At 36.0% G+C, this 14348-nt stretch overlaps 1 protein-coding gene and 1 long non-coding RNA gene across 2 annotated transcripts; both read left to right on the top strand.

The window, feature by feature from the left end:
• Positions 1-1088: 1088 nt before the first annotated feature.
• Positions 1089-2124, top strand: LOC121417805 (30 kDa spicule matrix protein alpha-like; the record flags this gene model as incomplete). Its single annotated transcript, XM_041611541.1, has 2 exons — positions 1089-1548; positions 1736-2124. Coding segments are annotated over 2 exons (678 nt in total), but the record flags the coding sequence as incomplete, so codon positions are not given.
• Positions 2125-9888: 7764 nt separating this feature from the next.
• Positions 9889-11666, top strand: LOC121416637. The gene is made up of 3 exons (XR_005970223.1): positions 9889-10052; positions 10457-10524; positions 11351-11666. It is a non-coding gene; the product is annotated as an uncharacterized LOC121416637 (long non-coding RNA).
• The last annotated feature ends 2682 nt before the right edge of the window (positions 11667-14348 follow it).

Below are 14348 nucleotides of genomic sequence, written 5' to 3'. Positions count from 1 at the left end.
CCTATATTTTAATTTTATCCGATACTGAATTAAGAAAGGATGATTTCAACGGGTCTTATTACAAATATGAACTTACATTTTTCAAAAAAAATATATTTTACTCTGACATGCATGATCATGCTAACCGCAAATACGATTCAACAACATTTTGTCAGTTTATAGTTAACTGTAATCTTTGGAAACTAAATTCAGTCGTTCTTATATCATTTCACCCCAAAATCGTGCAGAAAATACTAGTGTGATTATGCAGCTTAAATATATGTTTATCCTTCCAGAATAAATGCAAACTATTCATATCCCTACCATCTCCCATAAAAAAAGGACAGCCCCCAAAACAGGATAACATAATTATGAATAATCCGACAAACTTTATAATTTCTCTTTACACATGTATAAATCTATTTTTTTTCATATCATCACATTATTATATATTTTGAAATTATTACTTGTTCATCTTTAAAGGTGTATACCTTTATGACTTGTAACTATGTCACTAGATTTCATATCTTTATTTCTGTGTCAAACGTTGGATAGCTTACCTAGATGGATTTGAGGTATAAAATTCATCACTTGGATAAAATAAAGAAAATAATCGATAAAAGAAAATATAAGATACCGCTGCATGATTTACAAATCATGAATTAGATTTTTGATATGGACGATGCATCGCAAAGATTTTATATCTTATCTAGAGAATTATATTATTTCAGAAAATCTATTTCATTGTTTAATACAATTGAATTTTGAAAGTCTAAATACAGTTAAACGACTGCTTTAAGAATTATTATTGCTTTTGAATAATTCCAATATATACAATTACGATTTTCTTTATGCCATTATGATGATTTTTAATAGCCGACACGGATATTTCATTGATGTGCGTTTTCACAACCACGTTTCAACCCGGATTGATCCTTTTATTCACGATATATTATTGATAAAATTTTTGTTTATTCATAACCCATATCTTTATTCATAGGGTACTTTAACCCCATTTAACCCCAATTGATTATTTTGTCCTAAACATTTTCATACGATTCTTTTGATTTAGGCCTATATTACGTTTATATCTTCTGATTGTCTTTTGATACAGATTCGACAGTGGTGCTTTCCTGAGGCAGATTGCTGCTCCCGGTCCAATTATCGTCAATAATGAAAATGGGCTATTCCAGGGGGCAGCGAACATGTACTGCGGCCAGATGTACACGGGTGCGTCACTTGTTACAGTCAACAGCCTGGCAGAGAACAACTATCTGTACGAGTGGGCTGTGAGGATGATGGTGGAACCGATCCCTGTTTGGATTGGTCTTCACGTAGGCCTAACTGGGCAGTGGCAGTGGTTTAGCGGAGAACCCGTCAACTACACCAACTGGGAAGGTATGGTGGCACCTATGCCAGAGCCAGGTCTTGGAGCCATGATCTTCGATGCTGATATCCGCAACCAGATGTTCAACAACCAAGTGGAGATCACCCCGCAGTGGGTTCCAGAAGAAGCCAGGAACGACTGCCACGCAATCATCTGCGAGTACCACCCATCAGGACTTACCGCACCTACACTCTAAAAAATGAAGTGCTAATTCAGTTCTTAAAGAGCGTGTATAGTGACTGCACTTCGGAGTGCTGAATTTTCTCGTTCAAATTTGAACTAGACAAATCAGCACTCCGAAGTGCAGTCACTATACACGCTCTTTAAGAGGTGAATTAGCACTTCACTTTTTAGAGTGTACAGGTGGGCCAACGCCAGCTTTGGAAGTTCCAACAACTCCTGCGATGGCAACAGCTTCTGCAACAACAATGGCTCCAGGTATCCGTGGGCCGGTCACGTACCAGAACAACCCCAGGAATCTAGTCAACCGCCTCACTGGAGGATGTTTTGGAGGTTCCCTCCTACACGAGGTATTACGAAGACAAAGGCCATCAAACCTCAGGATGAACCCATACTACGCCATCTAGCCTTGAGGATGACATTTCCAGAACTCCCATTCCTAATACCCGGATCACCTTATTCAGTCTGACACCCTAACAATTGGTAAAGACTGAACAAAGCAGCTTATTTCTGGTATATTGATTGAACATGTAAAGAATCAGTCGATTAGACCTAATTATCTTGAATATGGAGTCGGTAATTAATGTGAGATGCGTGCCCTTAAAAATCCATCACGAAACCACAATCGTTGATCAGCCATACCAACTACAACACCATGTAAAACAATAACAGTGGCGCTTTCAACGGCTTCATTGCATTAAAAGAGACCCATCTATGTTCCTTCTCAGAGGTACCCCAATAGATTGAAGTGTTCATTATCCAAACCAAGACTCAGGTTTTCAATGCATATCTTCGGGACTGCCTATTGAATTAACATTTAACTTTATTATCTAGATTTTAGTCCTCCGTCTGTTCAAGTTCGTCTTTCTTTACGTCTGGGTTGGACATTACGTAGTTCCACCCCTTCCCCAAACACTGCCAAACGAGACGCAGGACATCTTTTTATTTGCCAGGCCTGGTTTGTCTGGAAAACCCACAATTTAACTTATGTGACCTTAAATCGTTCGAGATATTCAATGTTTATCTTTTAAGCCATTGAACTTTTTATTTCCATGTTATTGATTGTGGTACTTGATCACTTAAATACTTTGTACAGCTCGTTCAGGAATAAAATTAGATGTACTGTGTAGCAGTGTTTGTTTTTTTCATTGATGCTATTTTTATATTTTGGAGGTAAGATGTGGAAAGCATACGATCAGATACACAGTGAGAGAAAAGAGAGGGAGATAGAAAGGGAAACAGAGAGATAGAGGGAGAGAAGAGGTGAGATGAGGGGTGGAGTGGAAAGCGAGAGAGAGGGTGCTACATTTCTGAGATTTGAATATTTGATTTTTCACAAAGACGTGGCTACTGGCTGGCCTCTGCGCTTGTGTAAATTCGGTGTATTAAGGCCCCCGCACACCTTAAGCCCCTTTTACAATTGACGTGCGACCATTTTGGTCCTGCGACAGGCTGCAACAGGCATCATTCGTTAGTCATCTCAAAAGATCACACAGAGGCTTTCACAAATGCAACAGCTGTCGTACAACAACAACAAAAAAAAAACCAAGTAAACCCCGTTGCACGAGTAAGTCGCATATGCTCTTATTGTGCTCGTGCGATCACATGCGATTGTTGCACGAGGGATTGCGAGTGGATCGGTCGCATACATGCGAATGCAACGGTAGTGCAATGCTGCAAGCCGTTGCGATCGGTCTTGCAAAAGTCTTATGGCCTATATATTATCCCACTCAGTCGTAATATTGGTGTCTGTACCTGTAGGTCGCTAGCACATGTGCAAGTGTTGTACGATCTCCAGTCGAGTAAATGCGACTTATTAGTTGTGCCACCTCTCGCATCAAGTCGTACACGTTGAAGAACACTCACGCGATGATTTCCAGACCGATGGTACGACCTGATGTGAGTGAATCGATCGTATGTGATCGTGTTTGGATTTTGAACATGTTCAAAGTTCAGATGCGACCAGTCACGACCACCTCGAGTTTGTGCGATCGTCTACAACGACTGCTAGTGCTCGTAAGACACCAAGAGATCGATCGTGCAACAACAAGAAATAAATGTTGCAGGCGGTCGTCAACAGGTCGTACGTCAATAGTGAAAGGGTCTTTACGACTGTTCGCGATCCGATTTTGGAACAAATTGCATTTTGCTCCTTATGTGAAAATGTGAATTGAACATATCATTTTATTTGAGGTTAAGATTAATTGAAAGAGTACTCATATAACCATTTAAAAAAAATGCAAGCCTTTATTTTGGAGTAAAGGCCAAATTAGTTTCAAATCGTAGCCAATCGTACAACTGCTATGACGTCATTACGACTAGAGATTAAATTTGATTGCTTTTATTCTAAGAAGGATAATAGCAAAGTCACATATTAGAAAATAGGTAATCATACGATGATTTTGAACATTACACAGTAAGATATTCCAAGTCTCATTATTAGCATCAAATTCTACTACGTTTTATTTAAAAAAAATGAGTCGATGACAAATCGTAAGGTGTGCGGTCGCCTTTAGATGACAATTGATTGTAATTAACGTGATCGACCTTTTGTTTACAATAACGTTAGACGGGCTTTGCAATTTTAGAGAAGTTTTATATGGTTAAACCAATATCGGTTTGATTCTTAACTGGTGTTATTTCAATACCGCCTGGATTTACACCAGTGCTACTCACTACACTGCAAAAACTCCGATGTTGATTTAGCACACGCCCGGGGTAATATAGGAGCACCTTGAGCACCTAACAAGGTGCGCTATGCAAGTCCTTAATTATCATTATCACTTATTTATTTTATTTATTACATATACCCACACCAAATAAGTCTTGAAACGACACCAGCTTAGAATCAAAATTTTAAGTGGCAATCATGAAATTAGATTTGTTTGCACAAACGGTTAACAATTTTGGAAGTTCGCCTTGCTCGCGCAATTCTTTTTATTAAATTTATCATTTTTTTGTGTGTTTTTTAAAGAAATATCCCATACACCATGTCTGGCCCCTCAAAATATTTGCTCATGACGCTACCGATGTGTCTGTTATTCAATTCCATATGCTTATTGAATAAATCAATCATACCACAAAGCAGCGACATGTGTTAGTTTGCTAGCCCTTCTCTTTCAGTAATAGGGAGTTCTCGTACAGCAAAAGAGGTTTAATGAATCCTAGCCCGCAGAAAATGCATTAGAAATGCAAGTCAAGTCAATTCAAATGAACATATGGAAAGTCTTCATCGAAAATTTGTGAGTGGCAGTGGCGTAGACAGGTCCTTAGACCTGGGGGGGGGGGATGATCCCTAGCTGGGTCATATATATATATATATATATATATATATATATATATATGTATATATATATATATATGTATATATATATATATACATATATGCATCATCAGTTTATCTGTTTATATACCAATTTGAGCTATGAATTCGCAACAAAATAAAATGAATTGTACAAAATATAGTTTTTTGCTTTATAACTCGTAAACTATTTTATGGTCAGTACTTCCTTTTGTCGTGGTAAGGCAGTATATAACAGATTGATATAGTAAAAAGGTTATGAACTGGTTTGAATTTGCATATGTTGGTTTATTGTGGAATTGAAATTCTACATTATCTTATAATTGACTATTTCATGGAGAAATAAATGTTTATGAATTTGAAGTACTTGTATCGTGTTTCATTTGAAGTTCAATATTTTTAATTCTAAGAAGGACTTGAAAACAACCCTTACATGATTTGTTTTTATGTTGGGATTTACCATTCATATTTAAACCCGTAGAAAGACTTAAACTGCAGTAAATCCTGATGGTACTTAAAAATGAATCCAGAAAGATTTAAATTTCAAGTCCAAACGACTTAAAATTTAAAACTTCTACAGACTTAACATTTTAAGTCACTCTAAGGATTTGTTTTTAAATCCAAGGGTTTTGTCATTTTAACCAGTCTCTCTTGGACTTAAAATATAAGTCATTTGGACTTAAAAATAAGTCTTTGGAATTAAGAGAGTATATATATATATATATATATAATTAATATATAAATATAAAGAATGAAGGAGATAACGTACTCGATAAAAACAAAATATCATGGGCCAAAGCATGCAGACGAGTTAAAGATAACAAAATAACACGATCTGCCTCATGGATTATCTCGTGTGTCTTTTAATCACTTTGCTTTCAGCAATAAACAGGGCATCCAGTAATAAACAAACTTCCTTGCACATTTTTCATGGCAGTAATCTTTTGTTTGATTAATGACAATGAGTAAAGATGATCATAAGAGAAATGTCATTTGTCGGATGTCTAGTTATCATCTTGGTCATGACAGTCCTGCTAAACATGATCTAGAATAACTAGTATTCCTTATTTTACTAGTATAGTAGTATACTCTTTTAAAAGTAGCGATATTGTTAATGATCAAACGAATGAATCAACAACTAAAGGAATAAACAAATAAACAGCCAAATAACTAAAAAAAATATCAATTACAATTATAGTAATAGGGGTAAAATAAAAAAGCTCAACATATTTCTTATCCACGTGCAGATATGCGGACACTAAAATGATAAGCACACTCTGTTTAAAATTACCATGATTACAAAGGCTTGATTGAATTAAGTATGGAAATGAAATAAACCTCACCGGGTTGTCGGAAGTAAACTGTATATAGATAATTTTTATCGCGTAAATGCGCGAGATTATGTTTTTTGTCAAAGGTCCGACAATGAACACTCTGAGGGTCGAGTTAGGCTTGTTCTGTGATCTTAGACCATAAATTAATCTTATCCATGGATTGATTCAATCTGCCTTCGTGAATTAAGGCATGTCTATATATTGGATGATTCTACCTTCTTTGAAAAGCGCAAAGTACTCTGAAAAAAATAGTGAAATAGTTCACTCTTTAAGGAGTGAATATATGAAAGAGTGAATATTGAGTGAAAAAACCTCGGATATCACTGAGGCCATCCAAAATTTGCACTTTCATTCCAAAATCATTCATTTACTAATTCGCTCCTTAGAGACTGAAAATTTTCACCTTTCCTTTGCAAAGTAGGGGTTGAGGACATGGCCAGCAGGGAAAAGGGTCAGTGTATGTGTATAGGTAATTTCTTATTAATTCGTTTGAACAGTGTTAACATGGTTAATGTGTTATGAAAGCAATTGCTCTGAAAGGGAGTGATTAAGCGACACTTTCTTAAATCTGTAATGAAATATTTTGAACTTATCTCCTTTGCAAATACATAATTATTATAAGGAAATGTACTTGGTGAAACTCTGAGTAACGATCCTTAAATGTATATGACGACGCAAGACAGTTGTTATTACTTAAAACTTGCAAGTTGTAAATGCATATAAGATGATTGACTCTGAATAAAAGTCAAATTTTGATCATGTTTGTCATTGCTGTACGTTATGATTATTACTGCTATTATTGATTGATTTTAACTAGCATTCATTGCTTTATTACTGTATAGTTTTGCTTCTTCCCCCACAGAAACCTGGGGGGATGATTGTACACACCATCCCCCCCACCTAAAATTCTGGGGGGGATGCATCCCCCCCTCCCCCCGCTATCTACGCCCCTGGTGAGTGGAAACAGCAGTTTCGTCCGACGTTTCGAAGCTGACGAAAAATGGCAATTATGCCGTTTGTCCAGTGTGACCAATGAATTGATTTGAATCGAATCACCGACCCTGGACGAAGTCTTCAATGTCATGACGGACAATCCGGGGGGGGGGGGCACTTACATTGAAGAGTGGATACCATGTGCGACCCCCAAAACACGTAAAAAGTAACGTAATAAGGGTGTCAAAAACACTTAAATAATGAAAAAAGGGTATTTATTATTGCTAGGAAGGCTACGTGTTTTGCGAGAGAGTCCCAGAAATCATTCGGTGTAGCTGTAGGCAATATTCCCTAATTTTAGCCAAATAATACTACACGTCAAAATATACACAACAAGAAAAGTAAGTCCCCCTTTGAACAAACATCAATCAAACATCAATAATTTCCGAACCAATGCGAGTTTTTAATATATTTTTACATGAGCGTGTAGGTAATTTTATAGGCTACCCTCTGGGTAAATGTTATGGACGTATTTTACGTCATGCTTCAGTGAGAACCGAGAGAAGGCAAAAATGTCACTTTTAAAAAGTCACAAGCCAAATATCATGACTTTGATTCAATTCTATTGAAACTAATTCCACATTCTCATAATGAAAAATAGTCAGAGGGCTTGTAGAAGGAATTTTCTAAAAGACGATACAACTTTTTTGGCTAAATTTTCACGGTTGAATGAACACAAGTTCAAATTTGCTATAATTGGATTTTTGACACATTTCTATCAATAGAAATGATAGAATATGATGACAGTTATTTTTGGGAAGAGTATCTTCAACAATATTCATCGTTTCACGGTTCAATGAACATTTATTGAAAACAAAAAATACGATTTTCAAATATCATAGGCAAGTATTGTTTCACTTTGGTAACTGAAAATCATTTTTTCTCAACTTTTTCCTTATATTCATGACCAATTAAGTAAAAATGCTTCAATGATTCAAAGGCGTTTAAATAACCATCCACGCTTTGACGAATATGTGGAATGTGATTAGCTTTTTTTTACGTTATTGGAAAAAATGAAATTTGTAACTATGGATATTTGTCACAAACCTCCTTGCATAATTCATTTGATTTTATATTTATGAAAATCCCGATGTTTAATGCATCAGTGAGCACACAATATTCGAAAATTATGCAAATGAGAAGAAATGTCAAGGCCTGGCCCCACTCTGTGCCGTATCAAATTGTTATTTTGGTGTGCACGCCTTTTAGATAGTGTTACTCTGAAGCCATATGCGAAGTTTCATGAAATAACTGTTGGTAGAAGTAACAAGAACCGCCCATGAAACAAACCCTCATTTCATATTTGTTAAAATTTTGACTTCCTCTATCATAGACTTGTGTACGTTATGGGTGCATATGTTTAAGAAAAAGTAACCCCTTATTCAATATGGTGGAACTTTTTTTCAAGGCTGTTTTTAGCAATGTCATTTGGCAGTAATGTTTATCAAAAATGAAATCGATTTGTTTATTCATGGATGAGTGAGCACGAATCAAAGTGGGAAAATTGGTATTTTCAATGCCACAGACTCATTTTAAAGGGTGTTAAAGTGAATATTGGGGACAAATTCAGTGTTGTTTCAGCCTCTTCTGTCAACTCCTTCAAAATTCGTCTAGATAGGCACTGGTCCAAGAATAATGATTTGCTCTATAATCCAGTGTAGGCAGTATTGTCTTTGTTTTTCCAGGGTTTGTAGCATACATGTACACAGTTCTGACAATCCTTTCTCGTGTTAAGTACCGGTATATGTATTTGTTTTAATACCATGGATACTGTACTACCACCAGAGGAGATACTCCGATCGATGAACAGGCACTCAACTCAAGTCTACAGCATCGTGGACTTAAAATAAAAAAATATAAAAAATAAAATGTGACTTTAATTACTGTTGCTTTTATCATCCATCATTTCTATCCCCACACACTTTCCGAATTTAAAACATTTTCATGATTGAGCGAGCACATTCGAAACCTTAGGAATGAATACTCTTTATACCATAAATGTATTATTTTCCTAACAATTTCTCATGATCAGTTTAATTTAGGATAAATCAGTGGCGGATCCAGAATTTTAATGTGGGGAGGGGCCGATATAAATCGGGGGAGCCACCACCATTTTCAAATTTTAACATGATCTAACAAGTTGTAGAGGATACTATCATAAAGACTTATGATGATACGTCATAATACAGGGTCCGCAGAATGGTTTTCAAAGTGGAGGGGGGGGGGGGGGGGGGGGGCTAAGCCAAAAGTTGGAAGGGAGGGCTGACCATGCAAAAAAAATCATAGTCGTATGGTCCCCCCCCCCCCCGCTTCTGCGGCCCCTGCAATACATTGTGCTCACTCAACCATGCACATACGATATCAAAATTGTGTGTGGAGTGGCTAAATGATGGATAGTAAAACAGCATAACACCATAAAATTCACCTAAAAATAATTTTTCCCAACCTTGTATTTCCACAATCTGAGAAACGACTCTTAAGACTTTCAAAAATGGTCCTTTTTAATTCAATCTTTAATTACTCATGCATGACTCAATCGATCAATCTTATTTTTCAACAGGAGTTGCCTAATGGCTGTAGAAAACCACCTACGAAATATCATATCTCAAAATAATTCCGTTCAAAAGTTACAGCAATTTGATTTAGGGGGGACTTACTTTTTTGTTGTGTATATAAACCGATAACCATTCACTTGCATAACCTCCTCAGATACAACAGTGGAAAACTATGGCCTTAAAGACTTTCACCACACTGTTGCTACTTCTCGCTGCTGCAGTTGTCTACAGTACTTTCGCACAAGAAACTGGAGAGGGCGCTACTTATTTAGATCCCATTGGACCCAAATTGCCTGACGAGCATACGATGAAAGAAACTGTCGGTAAGCTGCTTGTTTAAATTCAATATTAACTGTATTGTTCTATATATGTAACGATATTACATTTCGCGTGTTCGTCATAGATGAGATAAAAGAGGCAAAGTGGTGATGCATTGTACTTAGTTCCAACAGAGTTTATTTAAGATTTATCGAGTTTATAGTATTTCAAACAATTTGCCAACATCGACGTGCTTCTCTGTTTTCATTGTAAAGCGACCGTCGTTTTAAAACCGGTATACCTGTCATGAAACAAAACAAAATTATTTACATATGGTCAGCCATTGGGGCAAGAAAGAAATTGCACTATATACGAAAAAGCCGGGTTTCTAAATTTTCAGCTTATACTTTGAATGTAGTCTATGACACGTTTCTTTTTTTGTTTGCATTATTTTGTCTTTTACTTCCAGCATGCACAGTAAATGGTCAAAACTGTCAGTGTTATCCCAGAACAAATATTATATACAGCTGCTAAAAGGTGAGTAAATACACAGCCATTGCATGAATGCACGATTTACCCAATGACAATGCTTCGTTGGTAATAAAATAAATTATTTTTTTTTTCTTTAATCAAAATTTTATTTAAAATCTGAACATATCTATTGAATATTTCCTCATAATGTAATCAATACCTATCACGTTTAAAGGATATGTATATGCATATGTATATATATAATATATACGAAATAATGATATATGTTCTACTCCAAGGAAGCAAAATAATGAACAAAATAATCGCAGAAAGGGTGAAGAAATTTAATTCTTACTAGTTTTATTCTTCTTAAAGAACAAATCGAAACTAGTATAATTTATTTTTTTGTCTTCGATATTTTGGGCGCATAATGTGTGAGTATGTATAGATAAATATGTAAATACGTGCACACACACACGCACACATGTATACACACATATATATATATACATATGTATATATATATATATATATATATATATATATATATATGTATATATATATATATATATATATATATATAAATATATATATATATATATATATATATATATATATATTCTAACATTTTCTGTTCCCTCTTTATCTTTCTTCTTTATCATCCCAAAGAAGGAATTAAAGGTATTGTTTAACTTTGTGAGCAGCCGATTAAAAAAGAAATTCTCAAACCAAGATGAAACATGTGTACCAGTGCATGTATTGGAACTAATAAACCCTGAAAACAACCATTATTGAGAATGAAAACCTGAAACTACATGGCAAACCCCGATTTTGTAAATAGGCGTCTTATAGACGCCTATTTTGAATTTGTTTCCTTCCTTTTCTATTACAGGACGTAATCATTTCTGTATAGCAGGAAGCGGACGGACCGCCTGCGTGGAAAACCATTTAATTGGGGAGTCTGAACGTGACGCGACATTTGCTCCGGCGACAATAGCCCCGGTCTTTCTTTCGTCTAAAATAGGGTTATGATTAGGTTTCCTGTAAAGTCTTAGGTTTATGGTTCGGTTTAATAATAATAACAAGAAGAATAATGTTCATTTATATAGCGCTTATTATAATAGCATAGAGTATATTATTAAACCCAGGGTTGAAGTTGGTAATTCGATTAATAATAATAATAATAATAAACACAGCATTTATTATGCGCCATCTATCTAGTGAACTATTCCGAGGCGCAGAGGGATTGGGAATTACAGATAAAATAATTTGCATATGTATGGGTGCATGAATAAATGAAATTAGCTAACAATATTTAACAAAAATAAGAAGAAAACAGATAAGATTTTAGGTATTTTTTAAATGCTTCAAGTGATTCTGCTGATCGGATCGTCAGTGGAAGAGCATTCCAGAGAGATGGAGCTGATGAGGCGAATGCCTTTTCTTCCAGAGTTAAATTCGTTCTTTGTACATTTAGCTGTTTATTAGTAGAGGATCGGAGATTTCTTACGGGAATGTATTCAGAGATTAGATTTTGAAGGTATAAAGGAGACTGACCATGCAATGTTTTCCATGTGTGGAGTAGGATTTTGAATTCTATTCTTTTAGATACCGGTAACCAGTGAAGATTTTTGAGAATTGGAGTGATATGGGTGAAACGAGATGTTCCACTGAGGACCCGAGCAGCAGAATTTTGAGCACGTTGCAGCTTGGCAAGTTGATACGATGTGATCTTAAACAATAAAGCAATTAATATGTGGACTTTGCAGCGGAGCAATCGTCGCCGGAGCAAACGTCATGGAACCAATCTGGCCGTGAAACCAGCTGCACAGGAAAATCTTCACTGTAAAAACTGTGGTGTTAAAACTGACACCAATTGGTGTTAATAGAGGACCACACCCTGAGGTGTTAAAATAACACCCTAGAAATCACCAAAGAGTGTAAATGTAACAACCATAAGTGTTGTAATAAATAACACCTATAGGTGTAAAACTAACACCACCAATTTAACACCGGTGTAAAATAACTGTTGTGGTCCTCTATGTACACCGCTTAACACCACAGTTTTTGCTGTGTTTATTCAATATCTATTGGATTAGAATGGGATATGATGGTAACACACCGGTTTGATAAACGTAAGAGTGTATAACTTACTGTTACGTTTCCACTATGTATTCATAGGAGTATAAAATCAGGTAATCATATGTCTAATTATATAGAAATGTGGCAAAAAGAAGCTGCTGTAAACTGCTTATCTAAAAAAAAGAGCCAATGGAGTAAATAAGAGAGTCAAAAGGGGCCTAAGCTTTCGATCCTAGCAGAATCTTCTTCGGAGGCAAAATGACAAACATATAAGGTGGAACAAACATAACATAATCGCTAGAGGGTATTCATTTGTCTCGCAATCTACTATGGTCAACAAGGAAATTCGTGATCACTCTCGCAAAAAGTGTTCACTGGCTTTCTAGGAAATTCGTGATCACTCTCGCAAAAAGTATTCACTAGCTTACAAGTTCACGAGCTTTCGAGTGCCGCTGCAACTCTTTATCAAGTGACACGGATTGTCCGATATCGTACTCTATTTATACTAGAGTAATAATACTAGAGTATAATAGAGTTGACCATAGTAGATTGCGAGACAAATGAATACCCTCTAGCGATTTTTTCAATCCGCAATAATGAACCTATTTAGTATTATTAAACATAATATAGACCACAGAAATATAGACCACACATATAGAAATGTTTCGAAAATCCTGCAATTAAGGAGGACACACCTCAAAAACCCTGGTGTTGATTTAACACCAGCCCGGAATCTATATATGTCCACACCAGAGAAGTGTTAAACAACACCAATTTCGTTTTGGTCTAGCACGAGATAGGTGTTTTTACAACACCAATTAGTATTAAAACAGCATCGGTTTGATTCAAAACTGGTGTTGTTTCAATACTTCTTTGGTGTGGACAAATATAGATTCTGGGCTCGTGTTAAATCAACACCGGAGTTTTTGCAGTGCACGCCCTAGTATACGGGGAAAAAACGCAGTGTCCTATCACAGTACGGAACACAATGTGAAATCTCCTTCACACTTGCACTTGAGCATTTCAAGTGGGAATCACATACACTGTAAAAACTGTGGTGTTAAAACTGACACCATTTGGTGTTAATAGAGGACCACACCCTGATGAGGTAAAATTACACCCTATAGAGAGTGAACGCAACACCAAAGAGTGTAAATGTAACAACCAAAGGTGTTTTATATATGACACCTATAAGCGTTGAACTAACACTGTCACGCTAACACCGGTGTAAAATAACTGGTTTGGTCCTCTACGTACACCGGTTAACACCACACTTTTTGCTGTGTAGTCAATCATACGCCGTCAACTGTCACATTGTCGAGGTGTCCACAGTGTGAACATATTTTCACACTGTTTAAGTAGAGCAATTTAACAGCGTGAATAATGTAAACACACACGTGTGATACTGTGTTCTTCCAGCAGGGCTCGGTCAAATCTAATGACAAGTCTTTTGAAATGCCGGTCTATATCACTTTATATTTTTATTCTTACACCACTAAATTTACGTTGTAAAGTATCTCTAAGAACTGTAGGCCTATAAAATGTGACGAGCCATCCCAAAACCATCAACGAGCTTCCCGAAATAAAATTTTAGGTAATCATTATCATATTATCAAATAAATTACAATGTTATGGTGTAAGAGAAACCTTTTTTGCCTCGGTTAAAAAAATAGTTGTATGATAGATTCCAATGTGTATCTTATCAAATCCGAGTTCAATTTCATGTGGAGTTCCTCAAGTGTCCATATTCGGACCCACTTTTATTTTCAATATTTATCAATGATTTTCATTACTGTATAGACAAGCTC

Source organism: Lytechinus variegatus, chromosome 6, assembly GCF_018143015.1.
Source record: "Lytechinus variegatus isolate NC3 chromosome 6, Lvar_3.0, whole genome shotgun sequence".
Classification (NCBI taxonomy): domain Eukaryota; kingdom Metazoa; phylum Echinodermata; class Echinoidea; order Temnopleuroida; family Toxopneustidae; genus Lytechinus; species Lytechinus variegatus.
This window is presented reverse-complemented; position numbering and strand designations above follow the sequence as displayed.